Here is a 26,233-nt window from a genome sequence, read left to right on the forward strand (position 1 = left end):
TGTTTCTACATACATATTATGAGAAATGAGCTGAATAACATTGATTATTTCCAATTGTTGGCTGGTGTAAAGACTTAAATGGCTCTGATATGAGCTAAATCACCGTGGGTTGTTCATCTCCCAAATATTAGGGCTTGTGGTGGGTTTCCAGTCAGCGGTGGTGAGTATCATCTGACAGTCATCCAATGCAGATCAGACTAGAGGTCCTGAAACAATGGTGATAACATAAGCAGGCCTCACACGTATGTGCTTTGGCCTACAATGATCTGACTTCTACTCCATTTTAAATGGCATGGCATCATGCCAGATTGGATTGTGGGTCTACTTCTTTCCTAAGCTTATGAGCCCAAATAAGTAACATTGCAGGTGTCCGGCACTATGACAGAGGTATTGGTGGTTTCAAGGTTAAGGCTCTGAACGACCAACCAGAAGGTCAGTTTAAGCCTCAGCACAGCCAATCTGCCACTTTTGGGCCCTCGAGCAATGCCCTGAATGCTGTCTGCTCCATGGGTGCCTTGGTGTTGCTGAACTCAACTTCCTAACAAGCTGGGATATGTGAAAAGACATTTTTTTACATTCTGGATTAAGTATATTTAAGTACATTGATAAAATTAAGTTTAACAAAATAAAATAAATCATGTCAGGAAAGACAGCCTACGTGTACATGTACAGAATTGGCTTCTTGGTCCCAGATAATACAAGACATCTTTAAATCTCTTGTAGAGTCCAAATCTTTGGTTGTTTGGATTTTTTCTTTTTTTGGCAGTGCATAATGAACCGACAGCATGGAGATTTTTAATTTGGATGGTACAAAAGGTAAACGAAGCTAAAAACACAAGACAAGCTTAGGAAAGACTGAATGATGTATTTGATGTTATGTAGTTTAACTCCATCGAGTTCTACTGAGTCACATTTAAATGCAATGCTAAATCTGTCAATTCTTCTTTAAGGTGGTGTTAACCATTTCTGAAACAGAGAAACCTTTTTAAGACATTATAGGTTGTTGGCCTTTAAATGTTACACTAAATTGTTGCATGTTAAAAGGTCATTTAAACACAATGTGAAAGCTGAAATCTGTACACGATGAACACTGCTGCTAAGAACGTTAATGTCTTCACTGTACCCAACAGAGTTCAGTGGCTTACACCAACAAGAAGCAATTCTGACTTTTATATCAGGCCCTCCTCAGAGCAAACTGCCTTGATAACAGTTGTTCAAATTGGTCTGTAGAGCATCAAATCTAATGATTGTGGTAAATTAGGGACTTGTCTAAAAGGTCTGAATGCCTCTTGATTAAAACCCTGTCCTGCAGAAGTTATTAAAGAATTAACATATTTCAAACGCCACTACATTTGCTATTTCTCTGTTACTGTCTGTGCTTTTCGAATGAATCAAGCCATACTTCCATAGTTTATTGAAAGCTTCAATATAATTCGTTAAGCTCATTTACACTGTCATTGAGCTTTGCTGTCTCCTGAAAGAAATTTAAATCTCAGGTTACTGGAGTTTAACTTTGTACAGCTTTGTGCTGGGGCATCCTTTCCGTCTTGACTTAGCAGGTTGTGGTTCTGACTGGTTCTAGAATATTGAGTGCAATCTGGTTCCCACCAAATGAACCCTAACCCTAACCCTAACCCTAACCTACTGCACCCCCTACTACTCAAGCTGCTATGTAAAAATGAGCTGTTTTGTCCCTATAGCTAATGTAGCAAAAAGTGCAACAGTGAAATAATGTTGTTTTTGTGGTTTGTGTCTGGTTTAGCCTTATCAAATATGCAGATGTAGCATGACAGTTGATATTCTAAATTACAGCAAACAGCTTCAAAAAACTCAATGACCTTGCTGTTGCAGGCGTCCATTTTCAAGCTAGTGCACTGTACCATGAGCAGGGCTTTGCATAGTTTCTTTAAGTACCTCCACATTCAGCACGTGTGAGCACTGCCTCCACTTCATCACATCCTACAGTAACCTCAGCCTGCTGCAGAACGCTACGTCCCACAAAGAGACGTGGTCAGTGTGACCATGAGAAGGCGATGTACTGTACATTTGGACTGGATATGGATGTGCTGGTTTGGGTATTTTGCACGAACAGTCAGACGGCAGCTAGTATTTAACTCGCAACTAAAAATATGGAGAAGTGATGAAAAAGGCAAAACAAAGAACAATTAAGATTAGATGAAATTATATATTTGGGTAATGGTGTGGAGGTGAAGCTGCAAAAACACATTTTATGCTAACAAATGACCGGATAGTGCTTCATCAAAACAAACAAAACAGGACTTTCAGGAGTAGAGATAATAAATTCAGTCTCTTCTTATGTTTATCTTCGAAAAGTCCTACGTGAAAAGGATTCCCAGCATGCTCCTGATGTCCTGATGCTAAGCTATTGTTTATGGAGATTGCACCTTGAGATGGGAGGATCATTCATCACTGCTAGTGCCATAAACCCCCTATCATTAAAACAAACCTGACCGGACTTGTGTAGGATTTTTACACATTTTGCTTTCTGTACTTTTCTTATTATTCTTCTGAGAGTCAGCAGAATTCCGCTAAGATAAACATACTTAAATATATTGAAGTTAAACAGCAATTTGACTCGAACATTCAGGGATATTTTCGAATCAGCATTTTTCCGTTCTGTGTTTTTTGGACGCTTCTGCTGGCATTAAGGCAGTGTGCAGTGCGATTTGTAATATTTCACCGTGTACGTAGAAATCAAGATCCGATTCTCCAGAGGTCAGATCTTGAGGTATGAATCCTCACAGATTTCTTAAGATAGCTCCGGCTAAATATAGCTCTGGTTTGGTGTAATGACAGATTGCAGTGTCCCTCACGTTTGCTCTGAGGGGAGAGTGGCTGTGCAACTGGCGTCACAGTCCCCCACAGTGATCTACACATGGGTGTCCGAAAACCACTGGCCCTTTATTCACAGCTGCCATTGTTCTCCGTGTCGCCTTTGAGCTCCACTTCAGTCACACATCTTCAGAAAGTTAAGAGTCCTTTAGACAAAATCCTCCTGCCTGGTCATCTACTAAAAAGTTTGGCCTGTCACTCCTAAATGTCACTTATGCTGTTCCTTTTTCATCAAGATAAACAACAGCACACAGAGACGCCACATGGGACCATTTCAGTGCTTTGGTGAAGATATATTGTATGTTTGCTCATTTCAAAACCATTGATTCTACGACTTTTAACGAGTCAAATAGGCAGTCAATCGTAACACATATAGTGACATATTATTGCTCACCACTTTAACGAGTAATCACAGAAAGAGATTGCAATTTAACCCTCTGAGTCCCGGGCAGTTTGTGCTCTTTTTAATTTGTCTTTCTCTGCTCCCTTTATGTTTTTTACTCACTTGGTTAATATTTTATTTATTTATTTTTCTTTATAGAATCAGATTAGTGAAAATGTTCAATTTTTAAGCACATTTTAAAATGGGATTTTAAAAAAATATATATATAATTTAAGCTTAGACTGGTTGTTGTTTTCTGAGTGAACAGCAAGTCACAAGTGAGTAGTTCAAAGACCGACAGCTGGAAAGTTGAAAATCTGACCTATTTTTTTTCTATTTGTACAGTTTCTGAGTCTGATTTTTGGTGAAATTTTGGCATTAAAAAGAAAGAGAACATGCCTTCACACCCACTGGTAGATTTTGGGGTTCAATGGGTTAAATTCAGTTGTTTGGAAGTTTGTTTGTTTTTTATTCCAGTAATGTGTTTGCTACTTCAGCATTTTAAGGGGTTGGCTTGTTTGCTGTGCTACCAGGAGTTAGATGGGAGGACTGATATCAGTTTGGACTGTATGCTCAGTGGGTAGACTGGTTTGCACTCTAAGTAGCTTGTGCAGAGGCTGAGGTGGCAACCCTCGACTAAAAGGGGAGAATAGTGCTTCTTTTAAGTTCAAAGTTGTTCCATTTTGAAGCCATGTTAGCGAGTTCGGGTCTGAATCACCTCCTTTTGTTCAAAGAGTATGAAGCCATGCATGTGGTGCCAAAGTGTGTCTTCCCTTCAACCCCCAACTCAGTCATTTTTGCAACGCCGACCCTCAATCCAGCCTTTACCCCAACCCCAACCTGTCATCTCTGCAGAACCACACCATAACCCACCGAAACCACTGACGACTCACTACTTGAAAGGGAAGCACCACTCAGACAGCAGGACTTCAAGAGCTGGTGGATAAAAAAAGTCCTTCGGCAGTAAATCTTGCATGCAGTATTTTATCATAACTGCATATGAAAAATGTCATGGACCTCCCCTTTTGACAGGTTTTCTGTTGAGAAGTGTTGTATTTTTTTATCATGGGTGTTAGTTCACGATTCTCCTCCTCTGTCACCAACCAAAGACATAAAAAAACTGTGCACCATGAGGGACATGATGCAGCAATTTGTGGTCTGACTGCTAAAAATGGAAAGTCCACAGACAAAATGGCCCGGCCAGTGTTTTCCACGTGGTTCCAACAGGTGCTGGAAAACACAGTTTGTCTGGATGCCTTTTTAAGTCAAAACAGTGGAGATTATAGCTTCCCTTTAGAACTTCTTTCTGTGCGCCTTACACAGTACACAATGTACACAGCGCTCGATGCTCATTACATATAATGAGCATCAAAAACGGATAAATAAATCTATTTTCACTTTTGTTTTGTTTGCTTTTAAGATCCCTGCTGATTAACTGAGGGATAAAAGAGGCGAATGTACCTCTCGATTCTGCCCCCTCATCACTTTTGGTGTGGCTGTTTGTGAAACGCTCTCATGCTCGGCCCTCATTTTCGCTGCAACTGTTGATTTGTATATCCTGTCAGGTCGCTTTGATGTGTGAGAGCAATTGAGCTGCTGCCGGTAGTGGTTCTCTCTGTGACGCTGGGCAGCTCTCCAGCCGTCCAAGCCCAGCGCCCGGCCTGCACGGCGCTCTGCCCGGCCACAGGCCTGTGGGCCCTCAGGGCTCTGCAGTCCTACATTCACAGCCAGGGCCTGCAGAGGCACATTTTACTCCACCGCACGCATGCTGTAGTAGCCTGGCAGTGGTGCCGGAGCAGCGTTTGAAATATGCTCTTCTCTGCAGGAGCTGTGGTTTGATCACATGCTTCTCTGTACGCAGTATTAGCCTGGCTGCTCCACTGTCAGCTCAATTCTAAACAGGGAGTAGAAGAGATAGCAGATGGCAGCACTAGGATGCACTATGAGATGAGTGGACCCGTTACCCTGGTTCTTGTTTCAGCTTTGTGTTTGGGTGGTAAATTAGAGTTCCCATTCTGTGTCTCGGCAGCATTTTATCTGATCAAGTGAGAGGATGGTGGCGAGGCCGTTTTTTGTTTACCCTCTCACACACATAACTGCGACATGGGATTTTGGTGGCAGCGGGAACTCATCGCCCCCGTCAGCTGACCTCCCTGGCTGTGTGTAATGAGGCAGGACGGGCTTTCTTCTGCAGGGTCCCACAGGAGGAACGGCCTTCAAACTGAGGGTCAAACGCTGGTCGGCTCGACCTGTTTCTGTTTAGCTGAAGGTGTAATGATCTGTGGATACAATTAAAACTTCAAAAGAAGTTTGTTCAAAGCCAGATGTTTACATCTGGAACATTTTCAAAGGTGTGAATTCTGGGCTCCTGATAGGAATCTCAGCCTTTGCTTGTTTGTGTTTGTCGTCATCTTCTGGTTAGAACCCTGTACTGCCTTATTTGGAACCGACAGGAGACTTTTACTTCTTCAAGGCAGTCCTGTGTTCTACCACTGGAGGGCAGTATGTCCAAACTTTTCATTCTCAAACTGGTGTAATCCATCATCCATAATTCAGGCTCAAACAAAGGACACAAGGACACGTTAGAAGGTTATTTGGCATTTTGCCTTTATTAGATAGTGCACCAGAGACAGACATGAAATGTGGGGAAAGAAGGCAGGAGAGTGACATGTAGTGAAGGTCTTACTGATTGCAAGTGAAACTTTAGAATTGCTAAAGGCATTTTCCTCCATGTATTCTGCTACTTGGCACTTGGGTTGCCCAAAGGATCACAACTGAGGTTGGAAAAGGGAAAGCCTGTTTGTTTAAGGGGCCACCGCAAGGATTTTAAGCATAAGCCAGAGGTGCCATACCAAAAAAAAATAAAAAAAATAAAAAAATTACCACTAATGGACGATGACTACAGGCTCCAAAGAATTCTCAAAATGTAAAGAATTTTATTTGAAAAAAAGCCAAATTCTCTCTAAAGACCCAATTCAAAATCTTTCTATGTGAAGTTAGGACCCAGTAGTTAACCTGGTATCTGTGATTTTTTTTTTCTTTTCTTAAGATGGCAACTTGAAGAAACATAGATGTAAATTTGGTTCTTGACTGAAATGTTTCTAAAGGTTCTATTGTTTTGGTTTTTGGTCATTTTGCTATTATTTTGTAGAAGCATAAGGAACATACATAAAATGTGTGAGAAGAGAGAACAGAAATGACATTCAGTAAAGGTCACGTTGGCTTGGAATTGAACGCACTGCATTGTAGCCATGTGGTAAGCATCAGAACCACTTGAATAGTCCTAGAGTAGAGAATTCAAATTCACTTTTAGATCACCTTTCTCTTCACAGTCAGACTGACATAAGGCTTTTCCTGAGGTACCAATCAGTTTTTCTGTTTCACCTTCACTGCTCATCATTAGAGTTGTGGAAAATTTTACTTCTTTAGTGTGTTGTGTTCATGCCGTTAGAAAAATGGGGAAAATAGAAGGTCCACCCGTTTTTCTAGCTCTGGCCAGACACAGACTTCACTGAACAGTCTCCAGATATTTTACTCATGACTGCAATTGCTTCACTGATGTAGCCTACCTGTTCTTCCAGTGCTTCTAATTGTTCTCTACACTTTCATGTAATGCAGGATCTCATGTTGACCAGTTGAGCAGGGGGGTTCCAGAACAGAGGATTATATTAATACAGTGATATGTATTAGAAAAACACAAGGCAGTCCTGCAAAAATGCTGAACCACACTGAGTGTTTGTCATACTACACATCTCTGGTAAACTGCTCTGTAACTTAAATGCTGTATATCTGCTGTTTATGTTGTAAATGATTGACAGGAAAGGGGAATTTCAGATAAATGGATTAGTATTGTGTCAGATAGACGTGAGCCAGAAGGCAAAGCTCTTGATTTATCTGTCAATCTGTATGTCCTGAGCTCCGGGTAGTGACCGAAAGGCCATGGATACAAGTGGAAGGAATGAGTTTCATCCATCAGGTGGCTGGGTTCAACCTTGGAGAGCTCCAACATCCAAAGGTTGCTCAGAGGAGAGTCCTTGCGTCTAAAAGAGCCAGCTATTTCAGACATCTGATTAGGAAACCTCCTGGGTGCCTTACTTTGGAGGTTTTCTGGGCACAGTTGGGAGGAGAACTCACTGGAAGGATCACATATCTCATCTGGCTTCGGAATGATTTGGGATCTTCCACAATTAACTGGAAAGCACTGTTGGGAAGAGGGCATCCAAAATTCCCTGCTTAGCCTGTTGCCACCACAATCTGACCTGAAAGAAAATGGACAGATTGATGGATGTGACAATCATCGTGCGAGAAGATAAAATACTATTTTCAAGTGCGATGGGATTCAGCTGAATTGCCACTAAAGATAAAGCCAATGACTTTCTTTACCCACTAGAATCACCACAAATGCTTGCTGTGGTTGCTATGTTTCCTATAGACCTCTTAACCTTTTGACTGGTGAAATGTCAAACCGGACTGGTCATAATTTCATGACATTTACTGGATACCTTCATGCTCCCATGAGAATACAGTCTTTCCACTTTCAACACACCATGACCTTTCATTGGTCGTTTGTCATGCTCTGAATCAGATATACCATTTTGACGCCATGAACTTGTGTGACAGTCAGAGGCTACTCGAAGACTTCGTATACAACAGAACACTACAAAATATCAAAAAGAAATTCAGTCAAATCAACTCATCTTTTGTAGTTTATTCAATGTAAATATATGAGTTAGACCACCTATAGCTTGAGACTGAGAGTTCACCCAACAGAGTAATTTAGGTTTGTAAGAAACAAAATTAGCATACATGCAGAGTTCCCAGAGTGCACTGTTGAAGAGTTTAAACTCTCTAGAGACAACTCTTTTTTTGTAGTTTGACAAAGCAGTTGTAGTTTGTGTGTCTTTGTTAAATGAAGATATGGTTGTCTCTTCGTAATACATAAAACAGTCCTCTAACCATAACAAAGGTTATTGATCTCAGTCCTTCCACCCAGAGACTTCATATTTATGTCACTGTAACCAGGAGCAGCCTCATCAAAACAGCTGAGACTGTAAGTTTTCACTGTTAATTGAAGAAAAAGCTTTTTGATTTTAGAAAATGTAAAAGGAAAACAACTCTGTATCCACTGAATATATGATTAGTTGATTCAACTTAATATCTTTGGTTTATTGAACTTTTTTCACATGTTATGTTAATTAAATTCTACTGGTTTTACATTTTTAAAACTCACAAGATGAGTTCATCAGAAAAAAATGTGTTGAAATCACATTTTTCAGACAACAGAGGAATTTACATTTCTAAACTGAATTAACTCAAACAGATTTACACTTTAGCAACACTGCTGGCACGGTTAAAATTTTTCTGAAGTGGGGTAAACTGAACATTGTAGTTTTGGTGAATCCTCAGCAAAGCTTGACAGTTTTATTATTATTTTTTTTATTTAGCTTTTATTTATACAGACAATCTCTTTGAGACACTGGGTCTCATTTTCAAGAGAGACCTGTCCTCAAATAACGTAACAAGACAGTTGAATTCTTGGTTTGGTTTCTAGATTTGAATTTTAAAAGTGAAGCTCCATGACACTCTCTGCTGCTGTTCTCACTGATAAGAAAACATAACTATGTCCTGTGTCAGGCCAAGTTAAACAGAATTAGGACAGTTTGGACCACAGTGGAGTCTTATTGTTTTGGACACACAATGACCTTTCTTTAGTCTTTTTTCATGCTTCTAAGACAGAGGTGTCAAACTCATTTTAGTTCAGTGGCCTCATTTAGCCCAGTCTGATCTGGATGAGAGCATAATGACCGATAGTAACCAGAACTAATTTTTCCTTTGTTTTGGTGCAAAAAAAGTACATTCTGAAAATGTTCACATTTAAGGAATTATCTTTCTACAAATCATGAAGAACCTGAAATTCAACTTCAGCAACGTTATGTCTCAGTTTATCATTTACACTTTACAACTTCCAGATCACAGAGTGTCTACAAAGGAATAAAACATTTAGTCACATGTATCTGGAAGTAGATGATATAGTACTTTACTTTATGATCAAAACGGCAAAAGTCAGACAAAAAAAGACAAAAAACTACAAAAACAGGACAAACTAGAAAAGCACTCGGAGAGCACATACCTCCGCCATGCCGTTTGTCTGTCTGTCCATCTGTGTGTGTGTGTGTGTGTGTGTGTGTGTGTGTGTCTCTGAGAGATGGCCTGGCAGCCATCTCTCAATTGTCCTTCGACCTTCAAAAAATTCCTGGATCCAGACGGTGATTCGGATCACCTCCAAAATCTAATCGATTCTTACTCTTGCTCTTCCGGACATCCTGTAAAAATTTGGTGAAAATCCGTCCATGACTTTTTGAGTTATGCTGTTAACAGACAAACAGACACACACACACACACACACACACAGACGGACAGACAAACAAACTCCGGTGATTACATAACCTCCTGGCGGAGGTAATAAAATATTGGCAACACAAGCGAGACCAAAGAAACATAAAATAACAAAACACAAAATGACCAAAATAAGACAAAAAACACGAGAGACAAAAAGGAAATGGAAAACGATAAAAACACAAGACAAATGACAAAATTCAAACAAAAAACAACAAAAACAAGACAAAATATTACAAAAATAGAACACAAAATGACAAAAGAACAATGAGCAATCTAGTATTTTACTTTAGGATCAAAACAACTTGTCATGGTCTAGAAAATATTATAATATTTATAGTTTTAATAATTTAAAATCTGGAGTTAATGCCTTCTCTGAAATTTTTACACTTTACACAGTCGTTCCGTGGGCCGGATTGGACCCTCTGGAGGCCTAGATTTGGCCCGTGGGCCGCATGTTTGACACCGCTGTTCTAAATTTGAACCAAAGGCCTTTACTCTGGTGCCACCGCTGATGAACACTCTTCATTTTTAGCTCAACTACTAGAAAACCTCCAATAAAATTGTATCAATGCAGCCAGTTTGTTTTGTGAGTTTTTTGGTTTATATCTTTTCTGATGTGAGATTTTTAGTATTTTTTGTCCTTTTAAAAACCCTGTGAAAAATCTATTTCTCTACATATATTACGATATGTAATGTAATTGTTATTTTTCTACTTATAAACAAATGTGTGAAATACAGATAATAAACTGTGCAATAGTAATACTTAATGCACTATTTCTATTCATAAAAAGTCCATGCAGTATGTTTGATATGTGCAATGCTGGTATTTTTAGAAGTAGTACTTATGTATGTTTTGGGTAATTTTTTTATTTTTGGACTGATATTTCTTGAATGTTTGCACTTTACTTTAATAAAGCTTTATCTCATCTTGTCTTAAACACTGTAACTTTAATAAATCCCCAACAAAACTAAACAGAATTAGGACGGTGTGGGCCACAGTGTAAACACAGTGTGTGTCACTGTGAGCTCCCAGTGATGCTCCTGAGAGGCCGCCGCTCTCTGCCAGGGTAAACACCTCGGCTCATGAATACACACCACTCATCCACACCCTGCCCTGTTTTCCTAAGCCCTCTTTTCTCCTGCTTGCGAAAGAAGAAACACCACTTCTCACTTGTTGGTTACCTGCTTCAGCTCGAGAGCAAACACCGCGTGTAGGTCGCCTCATTTTTCTGTTTTGATAGCGTCGCCCAAGTCTCAAGGTCGGAGTTTACTTCGTGCTTCACATCATTTGAGGATGCATTTGAAAATAATCCTATAGTGGAACTAAGAGTAATGCTTTTCTATGTAGCTCATCATTAGTACAAGAGAAATCCTTTTTCCTGTAATTGCAAACCCCCCAGATACCATTTTTATCACATTTCCTCTCATTACCAAGCAGCATTGCGCTATTTTCTGAACGTTGCATGCTGCCAATCCTATGTCCATCTTCCTCATAGATATTTATTCATGAGAGTTGATATTCATGAGGGATTCTGAGAACATTAAATTTATGTCCTGTGATGGGCAGAGATTGTGTAACGGACATGAGAGCGCTGCCATATTTAGATCGGTGCAGTTTACTTACCGGATGCACTGACGGGCAGCTGGGAAGCTTCAAAGTGCTGAAATGCATTGACTGTGCCTCAGAAGTGGCTCCTTTTACCTCTGTGAATACAAACGTGAAAGAAAAAAAATCAAGCGGAACAACACACCGTCGCTCCCTAGAATCCTGCCTTTTAGAAAACTGTTGGCCATTTTCACCTTCACATCCTCTTTCTTTTTTCTCAGAATGTCTCCTTTCAGGCCTGTGCAGCATCTGAACGCAGCAGAAAAGTCTGCAAACGTTCATCTGTAAACATTTAAATTGTTAAAGAGAAAATGGAAGCACGTGTCCTTTGATGTTTTTCTGCAAAAAGTGCGTCTTTTTAGTGGTTTTCTGGGATTCTGTGAAGAAGCTAATGGATTGCCATTGTCATTGATTTATTTCACTGGCATTGGTTAGAGCTAGCAATTTCAGGATTTTTGTGGTGGTCGTCTCCAACCAACCACCACTCTTTTATTTTTCTGTTTTGTTGTGCACTTACTTATGCTTTATCTTTTTCGGATTCTCAGGCTTTCTGTCCTTGAAGTGCTGTTAAATCATAGGATCTAAATGATTAACTTGTCCACATCTTTGTGTGTCCGTACAGACGATGCCGGGACGTACTTCCCCAGTGTGAAGAGGGATCCTGGCCGGTACCTGCAGCCTTGCTCCGACTCCGTTAAAACCTGGCTGCGCAGCATGAAGAACGCCGGGAAGGTCCTCCTCCTCATCACCAGCTCCCACAGCGACTACTGCAGGCTCATCTGCGAACACATCTTGGGGTAAGTCTGCCCACACGGGGGACCGAAAACTGGCCGCCCAACTTAACAAGACCAAGCTCTGGTCTGCAGCGCTCACCAAAACAGCCCCCGCAGGATTTATAACTCGAAAAAGTCTCTTCTGAGTCCGTGCTTTGGCTTTTTTCCTCTCGATTCGCAACATTCCTTACAGCCCTCTCATGCCATCAGTCATTCCTTTTAGTCAACTCGGACTTGCATGTCAGCCTGAAGTTACCGTGATCACCACATGTATGTATCCCAGGCAACCCTCTGGATTCAATTCTGAACCTTTTTTTTAATGTTGTTTTTGCTTTTTATTGCGTAATGAGCTTGTTCTGTTGCCATCATGTTGCCAAAAACTGCACTTGTTCAACCATTGCTAGCTTTATTAATTAAAATATGCCTCAGTTTTTCTTCAAAACAGAATTAACTCTTTTTTTTTTTAGCTATAGGTGTGCGACAAAAAGGGATTACTCTCTTTGCAGGACTTTCTGTGTTTTCGCTGTGGCTTTGTGTACTACTGGCCTCCCTCTGTCCGCCCTGCACACTGTGTGGTTTCAGCTTATTTTTGTAGCCAAAGCCCCGTTTCACACTCGATCAAGCTGCAACAGGGCTTTGGAAAAACACAATGTCCACGGTGCTGCAGCGGTTGAACAAACATAAGCCCTTCTTGTTCCCCGCGAGGTGTTGTTATCTCACGCTGCTCCGGCCTGGTTAGGTGGTCTGCTTTTTCACTCTTCATGCTCAGAGGCGATTGTTCTCTGTCAAAAAGAAGGTCAAGGTAAAGCCATTTTTGCTCTGGATGACCCCCCTCCAACTCTCTCTCGGTATTTCCTGTTAAGCCGCCTGGTCATTCCCAGTTGTTCCTCACCCCTTCCCCCCCTGCTGTTTCACTAGCTCACACTCCCCCCTCCAACGCCACACACTAAAAAAATGCTCCTCTCTAAACAAGAAAAAAAAAACTTATTTCAAGGAACTTTTACCTTAAAATAAGTGAAAAAAATCTGCCAATAGAACAAGTGGAAAATGGCTTGGTAAGATTTCTTGAAATGAGATGTGATATTTAGAATATTGAGATCTTAAAATTAGCTGGGAAAACTTATTTTAAGCTACATTTTACCAGGATAGTCAAGCTTAGGTGTCTGAACCCTCCTGTTTTCCTCATTTACGGCATCAAAAAATATTATTTCCTTGTCTGAAAAAAATCCAAAAATTGAGCAAAAAATTCCACAAATTTATAAAAATTGCAAAATCTTCAGGAAGAAAATTCCTTAAAAGTTTCTAATATTTCTTCTAATATTTTCTTTAAGAGCATTTGGGGAAAATATTAACCAAAATCTAGCGAATTTTGTTTGATTCTGATCGATTTTTTTCCCGAATCTTCTTAAATAAACATTTTTTAACGTTTTTTTTCCATCAAAAAATGTTCAAAAATTTCCCAAAACATTTTGAAAATGTGGAAGTTTTCACCGTGAATTCCCCCCCATTTTCAAACTTTAAAACGGATCAATTTGACCCGCAGGATGACAGTAGGGGTAAAACAAGATCATTTCAAAATTGTTTGAATTTACAAGATATTTAAGATGCATTGTCGTAAAACAAGTCCCTCCGTCTTGCTGAAATGTCACTTGTTAAAGTGAATTTATCTTAAATCAAGTGGGATGAGACACTTTGACTAAAAATACGACAAATAGACTTGATAAGATTTTGAGTTTTTGCAGTGATGGCTCTCCTCCCAATGAGAGCATTCAGAGCCCCCGGCTGTGCACGAGTGTGTGCGCTCGGCATGCTTTACAAGGCCAGGGCAGACAGATTTATGTTGTGATAGCCACAAGAGGAAATTAGGCCGGCTTTATCTCGCCAGAGGTGGTTTATGGAGGAGTGTTAGCACTTTGGGCTGGTCTGCTTTGAGATCCTTCCTGTTTTTCCTGCAACCAAAGTTTGTGTACTTTCCTGTTCTTCGGGGAAACACTTGAGTTAAATTCAGCACTAAAACAAAACCTCTCTCTGTCAGTGCGTCATGTCAGTATCACACCGTCGAGCCACTTCATCGTGAAAGACGTGCGTCACTACGCATATCCTCCTCTTCCAGAGAAAACCGTCAGTGACCCACAGTTGCTGCAGTTTGGCGATCCGGCTGGAAGCCAGTGACGGTCAGCTGTCAGAAGTAACACAACAAAGCCAAAGCTGTCTGACAGGAGTCTACTGGCCAACACCCAACAATCTGTCCAAAAAGCTGCTGTTGCTATTTGGCACAACCAGATGAAGGTTTTTTCTTTTGATGGAGCACTGGTTTATTGATTTAATACTTGTTGTTAAGTCTTCTGATGTCGGGAGTTTGTTTTTTAGCTTGGATGAAGTGGTGAAAGTCCACTTTAATGAAGGGCCAGGGATCTTTTCCAGCTGTGTTAAGTAAGTTCCAACACAGCTAGTTTTTAGAAAGGTTTTACTTTTCAGAGGAAGATCAACAAATCTTAAAAAGAAACACATTTTAAAGTGAAATTCAGCTTTTTATTACCTTGGTACCATAGCCATATGGTGTTTTTGTACGCTAGAAGTCACATCATAAGTGAAATTAGCAATCATCGCCATGGCTGAGCATTTCCTTTGGAAATTGCAGCATTGAGGATGTTCTGAAAAACAAATATTCCCAACTTTGATACACATGGACGAGTTTTTAGGGGTTTCACCAATAACCAGAGAAGGACATTAAACATGTGATGTCAGAAATATGATCTTTATCAAATCCATACATCTGGCCAGGACTGTTTCACCCCAAACTTCCAAGAATATACATTTCCCAAGATCTCATGTCCAGTAACTTTCCCAGAGTTGAAAATCCTTCCAGCACTTTGTGATTTGTGTTTCCAAAGCAGGGCCAAAACCCTAAGAAGATAAAAAAGAAGCTTGATGCCCTCAAAGTCTCTCTGATTGTCACCCTTTGCAAAAAATGGGTAGCAAAGATCGGAGTGTTTAGTCAGTCGGAAGAACCCCGGCTGGGGTCTCTGTTCCATAGCTGACCCACCACCCTGAAGTCAGTTAATCAGGAAGAGTTGTCAGTATTTAGTTGACTCCTACGGTCCAGACTAAGAGACAGTACAAGACTGAAATCTACTAATATGTCAAATGAAGAAAAAATGTTTCAAATAAATTCTTGTAACTAATTTCCTAAGATCTAGGTGTTCAGGAACTTTCCCAAGGTACAGAGGCATTTTTTTCAACTGATAATTGGCTATGTTAACAATCACTAATCAACTAGTCCTTAATAGTGAATGAACATTTAGTGCCACAGCAGTTGCTGATAAAGTTTGGCACTTTTGTTTTCATGTGGTTAGAAACATGTTAATTAGAGCTGTCTGATGTTCAGCCTCAGCTACTTCTGTTTAAGATACTAATTCATCATTATCATGAGCCCTGGATAGCCTGTGAAACTGGACAGCCAACAAACAACAACACAGAGGAATTTTGAACGCTTTTTTTCTACAGAGTTCACCAAAACAATCCTCTTAGTTAGCAAAAGCCAGACAGACACTGTCATCTCCTTTTAACTCTCCTGTTGTTATCATTTCCAGGCACCAAAAAATGTTGTTTCCTTGTCTGAAAAAAATTCCCCAAATTTCTGAAAATTTGCGAAACCTTCAGGAAGAAAATTCCAAAAATTCCTTAAATATTTCCCTTAAAAGTTTTATAATAATAAAAAAAAAATCCCCAAAAGTGGCAAGAAAATTCTTGTAAATATTTTCAAAAAATGAGTAAAAGTCTTCCAAAAAATCCTAAAAATACCTAAAGTGATTACATATATGTCAATAAAACTTCAAATATTTTCTTTAAGAACATTCGCAAAAAAGCAAATAAAATCCAGTGAATTTCGATGGATTTTGGTTTATTTTTTTGTGAATGTTTTTAAGAAACATTTTTTTTAATACTTCATTTTTTTCACCAAAAAATTTTTAAAAATTTCCCCAAAAATGTTGAAAATGTGGACATCAGAAGTTTCAGTGTGAAAATACTTTTTTTTCCCCCACATTTTCAAACATTTCCCAAAAAATGTTGAAAATGTGAACATCAGAAGTTTCAGTGTGAAAATACATTTTTTTCCCCACATTTTCAAACTTTGAAACGGGTCAGTTTGACCCACAGGACAACAGGAGCGTTAATAGCAGAGATGTGTGCTTGTTCTTCAATTTGTGCTTTGGGTGGTCAGCAAACACACATGTAACTCCATTTCATGGAACAGACTCCACCTGTATACGTTTACTCATAGTTCCACCACATGTTCCAAGCCTTCTGCTTTATCAGTTAGTACTGATATTGAATCAGTTAAATTATTTGCAATTAATGGTTCGTCAATACCCCAGGACTTAATTTAGACTCTGCTTCCTTTAGTTCAAAGCAAGTTCCTTACCTGACAATAGAGAGGAGCCATGAAATGAGGGAAGACGAATGAAGATTAAAACGCAACAAAGGATCCCAGATGAACAGAAATAGGGGACTTTGTGGTTCATTATTGGTACCTTAATCAGATAACCATGTCTGCCTCTTTGTGTGCGTATCTATAATCATGAGAAGTTGAAGTTACCCTGTCTGAAAACAGAAATTATATTGAATCAGAATTAAAGGACTGTATGAAATGTCTTAGGGTGGGTAGGTGGAGGCGGAACGTGATATTTTCACTTGACAAAAAAATTGCATTACTCAGCTGTTTTTGTTACAGCATTATTCAGATTTTTTGGACCCTACGTGACAAGAAGAAAAGCCGAATCCCTCCTTATGTCTCAAAATAAATGTGGAACAGATGATGAAGTATGTGAGCAGAGTGTAAATATCTTCTGTCCGTTCCAGAGTGTAAACATTCACGGTCAGTGTGTTTAACTGAGAGGCCCCCAAAAGCCCATTTGCTCCAACAACTTCCAACTATGAGCAACAAGCCTCCACATAAACACACTTGGTTCTGCCAAAGTTTGAATAGTTGGGGTTGTTTCAAATGGGAGATTAGTGGATTAGGCTCTTTATCCCATCCTTTCTCACAGATTTGAAGCAGAGATGAGCAACATTTGAATTTTGTAGTGACAGCTGTGTGGTTTTTGCAGTAGTGTCAGTCCAAGTTAATGAGCAGAGATCTTTAAATCATAAATAAGGATTTAGTGTTCGGAGTTGTTACTTCAAGTTAGATGTTTTCACAGTTAGCCATGGATATATGGAAAAACAATACTTTAGATTTAGTAGAGTAACTTGGTTGCATTTAATGCTTAAACTGCATTAAAAGCTGTCTTTGTGTTACATCATATACGAAGTGAAAATGGATACTGCTATGTTCCCTTAATATTTTAATACAGTCACTTAAAAGGATTTAAATTTCATTTAGGACCTTAAAGTGTCCTCTCCAGTCATTAATTAAACCACTAAAAATGTTACTGTCTGTCAGAGTTACATATTTTGAAGTCATTTCCTTGGAAATAGGGGCTTCCTAGCTTCTTCCTGTGACTCTACAATGTCGCTTCCTTTACAATGAAGAGCACACCAGCTCACCTGTACACAAGCTCCATTAACACAACTCTATGCTACGCAATGGCAATTTGTAATATTGTAGCAATCCAATTGTAATAATAAACTATGGAAAACACTTATCCCTAAAGCAGACAGGATTGGCTCCTTAAGTTTGTTACTTGTTGAAATACGTATTTTTAAGACACACATTGAGAGATGATTCATTCTTTCTGGTAAAAACAGATCCTGGGAAGATCAAACTTCCAGTAAAACCAAACCTTTCACAATGTAAGTGTTGCACAATCAGTGTTACTCGAGTTTAGTGTCAGTGGAAGGGGTGATTTAAGGCGCTATTGGAGTTCATATGAGATGATCTCAGGAATATAAGGTAAATACTGTTAAAAATACTGCAAAATATATCACACAGCTATGAGGCTACATTTCTAATTCAGTTATTTTGTATTTTTTCAAAAAATGCCATGGACATGTTAACAAGGTAACAAACTTGATTTTCATTGGAGACTTTTAGTACAGCAATGGAGAAGCAAAAGAAATCCATGAATTTGCCATTAATGAAAAAAAATCGTATTGTCTTCCAGTTGAGGGGTTAGTAAAAGTAGACATAGTAATGTGATAATTCCACTACAAACACATGACGTTCGGTGCAATTAGGTTGAAGAAATCTGTGCATATGTCGACATCGGCAATTGGTCAAATCATATCCGATACCTGTAAAGATCCTGTAAATATTCGGATGCCTGTCTAAGCCAACTGAGTCATAATATTAGTGTAGAGGTTATAAATGAGTTCTTTAACTTGTCATAACAAAATTGGAATTAATCAGTCTAAAAAAGGAAACTTTTAGCTCATATAGCAATCTGTTTTTATTATGAACCATTAACAGCTTGCAATATCTGTTGGCCACACACACCTTCATACGTCAAGCTGATTGGTTTACATATTTCCCAGTAAGAAGTCATCACTTTTCAAGGCTGCTGCTTCTCACCTTAAAAGGAAAACTCCTCTGACACTTTTAGTACTGCAGGTTTACGTGGTGACACCATCCAGCTCTCATCACTCGTCTTCATGACAGTAGGCCTGTGGGAGCGCATACTGCTCTATCAGAGTGTTTACTTTATCCGCCTAAGTATTCCTTCCACAGTGATGTATGCATGCACACTGTTTATTGCCTCCATCATCTGGACAAACTGTTCACTGAACCTCGCTACGTGTTCTGGTGTTACTGCAGTGCATTTGGAAGCTGTCCAGACATTGTCCTTTAGGCGCCCGATATTGAGGCTAATGTTGTTTGTCTGGCTGTTACAGGAAGGATTTCGAGGCGCTGTTTGATATAATCATCACGAACGCCCTGAAGCCTGGATTCTTCTCCTTGGTGCCCCAGCAGAGGCCCTTCAGGACCCTTGGTGAGTAGTGAACCACCACTGTAATGTCCCACTGCACTTAATCGGTTATTTGATCAGTCATTTAGTCTCCGAAGGTCAAAAATGGAGGAAAAATACGATTCTCAGGTAGGATAACGTAAGCCATAAAATGAGTAGTTTAATGATTGACTGTTTTAGCCCCACAAGAAGAAGACGGTTAAGAAATTTCAGGGTTTGCTCCACTATCAGACATTGAATATGAGGATAAATTCAACCCATATGAAGCAACGGATACCACCATGCCTAGTTTACCAGTTCAAACCTACAGTTGTAACCTAAATGTTATTTCCAAGGCCGACAGTTAGCATCTCAGGGGCAACTTGTTATATGTCATTAAAAAAAAGTCCAATTCAGAGCCAAACTGGCTAAAATCAAGCAACTCAAAATCCATTCGTCCCCTGACTGACCTGAGGTGTCACGTCCATCTCAGCAGTGCTTTTCTGTTGCACAGCTAGACTCTATAATGCCCTTTTTAACTTGATCTCCTTACATTAATGTGACAAGATCTGAATGAGTCAGCTTCAAGTCTTAATAAGTACCCTGATCACTCCTTCACTAAAGTTACGACAACATCTTACCAGGTTAGACGTAGTAACATTTCACTTTCAACATGGCACCTCTGAACTCCATGCAGTGATAGTAACAGACCGGCACACACAAGTGACACTTGAAGTAGTTTGAGGAAGATATTTTTCACCATTTTAGCACCAATATCGATTGTCAAACACCACAGAGAGGGCTTTAGATACAGTCTGAATGTAAAAACCACCCAACACCTTTCTTGTTCAGTTTTTCATACAATTTCACATCTATTACAGATTGAAATGTCCACAAATATACTTTAACAATTCAGATTAATGATGCTCATTGACAATGAATGTAATCCAGGATTTTACTAAACATTAACAGGAGCTGAGGTTTAGCTCGTTGCTTCCAGCTGTTTGTAGGAGTCTTTCCTCTTAGTTTATTCAAAACCTGCAATATCAAACAGCAGCAGGATCCATGTCAGGGTCTCTAAATAGAGGTAACGATCGTTTATACACACAACAGCCCTCTATTGATTACCTACAAATGACAAGATCATTCAGGTCTTAACAGCAAATCACACTGGGGATTTCTTCCTCCAGTTTGTTCATTTGTTACATAGCGGTCGTCCTCACAGCTGTCGGGATATTTTTATTTTACTGTTTGTAAAGTAGCAGTTAGATTATCATCACAAGTGGACAGAATCAGTGTTTAGGATGCCATACATAATTAGGCTGTTAGTTATTTGGACTTGCTCTTAGTAAAATTCATCTTTTGTTTATTATTGCATCATTACACACTATACATCACTTAAAGGACTGTCCACTGTAATTGTATGACAAATGTCACGTGCATACCGTGGCTCTCTCCGTCACTGTTGTCCATGTCCGAATGAAACCATGAAAAACAATATAAAAGTAACCTATGTCTAAATGACAGAATTCCATCACTTGGGCAGATACAAGAAGCAGCAGTGTTGCATATCTCATGTCTGAAAAGGCTTGATGTGAGCATTTTGCTGTATATACTTTTGGAAATTAGTGTTTAAATATATAAATGCTGATATGTTTCTTGTCTCATTAGTAAAGACCGGCATATAGAATATTTAGCTGATTAATTTAGCTGAAGATTCTTCATATTAGCTGGCTCTAACCACAACATCAGCAGGTTAAAATGGCAAACAGCTTTGTCAGTCATTCCCGTAACAGTATTTCCAAGTATAAACTGATGGCAGAAGTAAGTTAAACTTGGCTGTTGTCTGCTACAGTAACTCTGTGCAGCCTCTGCCTGTTTTCTTATAATAGGAAGTGTCTTGGCATTTTGCCTTCATTTGGACAGTCAGTGAACGGGGCAGCAGGAAATGTGAGAGACAGAAGGGTACACTGTGCAACAAAGACCCAACAGTCAGAAATCTCACTATAGACCTGCAGTCATGTGGCACAATGAGGCCCAAACTCTATACATCAAAAATCAACTTGCAGCCATTGGTCGTCTACTGTAAACATGGCTGTTCTGCAAGTTTCAAGCAGAACATTGCTTCCTAAAGCACATTATGATAGCAAATGTGGCTACAAGAGTAAGTCAAAATGTCAAATCATTGATTGATTGAGAATTTTTAAAGGGACAGGGATGGCACCCTAAAACACTTTGTTGTAAAACAAGAATCATTAGGTTCAGTCTTTATGAACCTCAGAATCCATCAGCAGATTTGAAAGGCATCTACTGTCTTTGAATGAATCATGTGAGATACACCTTTGTGTCCAAAAGCTAACCAGATCTAAGCTTTAAATTGTGTTTGTTCATCAAGTCACCTTGCATGTCTTATTAAAGACTTGCCAAAAATTGACCATTTGCAACAACCAGATCTTGTTAAAAGCACCAAAAAATTGTGGTGTGCGGCACAAGAAGCCATTAGTGAATCACCTGGGACCAACAGCCATGTGACAAAAATCCAAGGACTGCTTGGTTGAACTGGGTTGAACTGCAGGCTGTGCAGAGCAGACAGACAGAGATGAATATGGAAACAAATAAGAAGTGTTTGGAATAAATGATCGATAGTATGTAAAGTTACCGTTTGTTCTAGTATTGGCAATACCCTTGGGCACTAGGGGTAATGTTGTACATGTCGATTCCAGTTTTTATGATCTTAAAACAAAAAAAATCAGAAATTCAGCTTTTTTTCTTTTTGATAATTAATGGCATTTCATTATAATGCACAAAAACATTTATGGGTTCTACCTATTTCTAGCCATGGTTTTGCTGTTTCCATAGAGATGCAGGACTTTATATTGCAGTAAAAAATGAGCTGAAACCCCCAAAAATGTAACAGAAAGCACTCAGAAACTGGTTGAGATTCTTTGTATATTAGAGTCAAAACGCTCGTGACCTACACTCAACACCGTCCCTGAACGCCTCTTGTGCAGAAATACAGAATTAGATCAGAGCTCAAAATTGCGTTTCTTTTTTATCATTTAGATGAACTCGTCCTTTAAATGAATTTTTAGACATTTATAATATCCCTTGTATTATTTTAGGAGTATTTTGTGGGGCATTGGAGGTCAGTGCAGCTGTAATTGAGTCTGGTTCTAAATTTATTGTGAAGATTTCAAACATCTGTTTGTCATGTTGGCTCGATCAGTATCAGCTGTTGATGTTTCACCATCAGCCGTCCACATGACTCCTGTTACCTTCCCGGGCTGCCTGCCTTCTGTCGCCGTCCCATGATCCTGATCCTGCATGCTGCTGGTGAAGGGGTGCTCTGGTGGAGGGGCAGCGTATTGGAATGCTCCCCTCATCTGGATTGCGTTGCTGCCAGCAGCAACACTGGGGATGCATTAAGTGTGAAGACAGGATGATCCACTCACTGAAATATTCTCTCCCTCGCCCTTCTGCAACTTTTGCCACGTTGGCAGAAAAAGCATCAGCATCTGCTCTTCCTCTGGCCTCCACTTCTTTTTTTTTTTCCACTGGAAACATTCCTCGTTATTTGGCATTCTTCACATTTTCAGTTTGATTTATTATCCAATAAAAATTATTTAGAAGAATGTGACACTTCGAGTTTATTAGATTAGGGCTGATGATTTCAAAACAAACCGAGCAGCTCAGTGTCAGGATGTGTCAGTATATTCAGCTAATTATCTGCTCATAAACCAGTTATGTTTGGGGAACTTCCACTATTTCTGTTAATTTAATTGTTATCTGAGGCTTTTTTGTGTGGAGGCGACATCTTCTGCTTTTGTGGGTTTCCACCTTCAGTCCACAGACATGCAGATTAGCTGAATAGCAGAACATTATTGGTAGTGTTTATGCAGAATCTCAGCAGTTTCCATACCTGCTAATGTGATAAATGCTAATGCCGCCTCTCTTGGATATCTGGTTTTGTTTTCCGCTGCAACATTGCATCTCTATGTCATCATCATTGTATCCCGTTGACACAGAGTGACAATCAAACCCTCTGGTGCTGCACTGAACCTAAAACAAACACACTCTTTTTGAAGAAACCAACAGGCAGACTGTAAACACTGCAGCAGCCACTTTCCTGGGGCAGAGAGTGAATTAGAGTTCAGTGGAAAGACATATGTCATCTAAATGGAAAATCATGAGCAGACAGTTATTCTAACTTTGATGCCACTTTAAAGCCGTATAGACAGCTTGAAAGTAACTCCACATCTTAAAACCAGAAAGTTGTTGAACTTCTGTAAATACCACAATGCAAGTCTGCTACATATACTATACACTGTGAGAGAAAATCAGTACAAAGTGTGGCGAGAGGAGTGACAGGAGAGGAAACAAGTCATTTAAAGATGCACTATGCAAGATTTGGTACATTTGTATCGCAGGAAACCACTCTCTGCTATGTGAAGATATAGTGGCTGTAATGGCGCCCTTAGCAAACAATAAAACCACACTCTTTCTGTGTGTCTTATAATCTGAGCATCTATGTTTTGGTTGCCATTCCAGCTGCATGGGCATGTTAGTGCATGTGAGTTCCTCCCTTTGAAACTGTTAGCAAAGCTAGTGAAGTCTGCTGCGTATACATACATTCAAAATGATTACTTTTAAAGTATCTTTCCAAACTCAGTAAAAGTGCGGAGAAGGGCATGAAGGAGGAATAAATAAGTCATTTAAAGATGCAAGTTTTGGTTTGTTTATATAGCAGGAAAGCACTCTCTGCCATGTGAAGATATAGTGGCATCCTTAGCTAAGAATGTTTTAACACTCCCTCTGTGTGTGTTATAATCTGAGCATCTATGTTTTGGTTGTCATTTCAGCTGCATGGGCATGTTTGTGCATGTGAGATCCTCCCTTTGAAACTGTTAGCAAAGCTGGTGAGGGCTAATGGTTGTTGCTGTGTCTTTTTATGTTGGATCTCATTTACACAGCTTTCCCGGTTGTAAATGAAACATGAAGGGAGTGCAGGTTTGTTTTGGTCTGAGATGCTGGTGCTTTAGCGGCATCACATTTAGAACCTTCAAAGAAATTTAAAGTGAAAGATGAAGCGATAAAGGAAGCAAACTGATTCAGCAGAAGCTCAGAGAAGTGCTAGCAGAGATTTGTTGGCTACGAAGTGAGAGGCAGAACTGTTGATATCCAACTATTAAAAGTTCAAAACAGAAGACTGGAGCCTGAAATAAAATAATGCAGGGGTAACATTTTTTGTGCTGCTTAAGGATGTTTACATCTGTAAAAGTTCTATTTTTTGCAGTATAATGCCCAGGTGCTTTCAGTCCTGGTTAGCAGGCAAACACCAAATGCAGATTTTTAATCTGTATGGTAATCCATCTTCTTATTTGTGAAGTCTAAACAAATTAATTCAGTTTCATTGCGTTTTGGTCCTAATATTGATTCACAGCTGCAAGCATTTGGTTGAGTGTAGCTCCAGAGACATACTGATAGAAGCATCTTTCCATCTTCTGGTTTGTAATAAAGTAGCTCAGATAAGTTGTGGGTTGTTTTACAGAACTCTTGATAGGTTTTGGTGGGATTTATGTTTTCCATTCCCATTCCTTCACATTAAATTTTGCATTATCTTGCAATACTCCCTCTGATTCACACAGAAAGGCTGAGCTGTATTGTGTTGTAATACAGTATGATTTATAATGTAGCAGGCGGTCGTTGGTTTTGACCACAGCATGAGTGGGTGCCCCCCTCAGCTGCTTCTGCTCATACAAGTCTGTACATCTTCGCTGTATCACCAGCACAGCTCTCGCACTGGCTGCTGCCGAGGCTGATTGAGACACACTGTAGTTCTGATCACCTCTGTAGTCATTGCCGTACTTTGCCTGTCATCATTCTGGTTGTTTTACATTAGATTGTAAAGAGAACAGTAACTACAAGCAGGACAGAAGTGTGAATGTGTATCTCCTTGTATGTGCAGGAAGATTTATTGCACGCTGACTGGAAAACGGCCGCAGATGCATATCAGAGCACATCTTTCAGACTGAACCCATCACGTTACTGACTTTCATGTAATCTGTGGCGTGGATGCTTCTGTTCCCTGACTTTAGCCGTGAAGGCAGCACCTCCTCCCAGGCAGGAGAAGTATCCTTTTAACCCTCCACCATGTCTGGGGAGAAGTGCTGCCTTATCGTCAAACTCAGGGTGCAATAGCACATTTACTTCCCATTCTATAACCTGTGAGCTTCAAAGATCTCACGTACCAATGGCAAATCAAGACAGCAGTGCAACAAGGAAAAAACATCTGCCAAAGATTACAGTGTTGATTGCTGCAAGCTATAGGGAGTGGTGGTGGAGGAAGCATTTAGACTCATAAAATAACAACACAATTTGAAAATACTAAAAACTGTGCATTTAAAAAGTCAAAAGAAAATGCACTTGAAATGCTTCTTATTCAGAAAACATCCCTGTAAGTGATGGACTGTGAACTACAATATTCCTGACAGCTGGTGTCATCTGACAGAAGCACTGCTGCAAATTCTATGCAGTGTAACAAAGCTTTTTTTAAGTTAAAAAAGAGCAGTGGAGAGTGGCCACAGAACAGTTAGATATGTTCACACAAACATAGCCTCAGCTACAGCAGCAACTGTAGTCCTGGCTGTAACCATATCCACAGCCACAGCTCCAGCTAGTTGCTGTATACTCTCTCACCCTGGCCTTTTGACAAGAGGAATGAGCAACTATTGCATCATGGAACGTGTCACATCATCTCTCCTTTTAGCAGTGAGAAGTAGTGCTGAAAGACTTGAAGACAGTGAGAAAGAAGAGAAGAGATTTTTGTACATCATCCTCATTTAATATATAATAGAATGGAACACTTGTATTGTCATTGCATGATCACTACTCCTAATCGGTTCATTAAAGGAGACCAAGAAAACAATTTAAAAATGCGCAAAGATAATGAGTGAATGCATAGTCAATGTTAAACTCTATCACTAGAATAGAGTAAATGCAGTTATCAAAAATGCCATGTGACATCTTAAAAGCTGCTGCTCCAGACCACATACCACTCATTCTTGTATCTCTCAAAGTCCAGCGTCCTCACAGCTGTTACCATGAGTGTGTGTCTTTGTGTACACTCCCACAAGAGCAGGTGCTCACCTCTGTTCTTTCACTCTCTCCTGTCACAATATTTATAGCATATTTAACCTCAGTTTGAACCTACAGGGGCCTATACTGTGTAAAACATAATGGCTTCGTCAGTGAGAGTCAGGATCTTCTTTTATCCTGCTGCCGGTGGTCTTATAGAGCAGTGAGTCAACCTAAAGTCTGCAGCTTGTCCAGGAGA

The 26,233-nt window shown here is 39.7% G+C and overlaps 1 protein-coding gene across 1 annotated transcript in view; it reads left to right on the forward strand.

The window, feature by feature from the left end:
- nt5dc1 (5'-nucleotidase domain containing 1) overlaps positions 1–26,233 on the forward strand; it is an 84,298-nt gene that overhangs the window by 29,171 nt on the left and 28,894 nt on the right. The window contains exons 7-8 of the mRNA XM_051960711.1: positions 11,863–12,037; positions 18,848–18,945. Of these exons, the coding sequence (XP_051816671.1) occupies positions 11,863–12,037; positions 18,848–18,945 (273 nt within the window). The remainder of the gene's footprint in view (positions 1–11,862; positions 12,038–18,847; positions 18,946–26,233) is intronic.

This window comes from Acanthochromis polyacanthus, chromosome 16 (genome assembly GCF_021347895.1).
Source record: "Acanthochromis polyacanthus isolate Apoly-LR-REF ecotype Palm Island chromosome 16, KAUST_Apoly_ChrSc, whole genome shotgun sequence".
In the NCBI taxonomy this organism is placed as follows: Eukaryota; Metazoa; Chordata; class Actinopteri; family Pomacentridae; genus Acanthochromis; species Acanthochromis polyacanthus.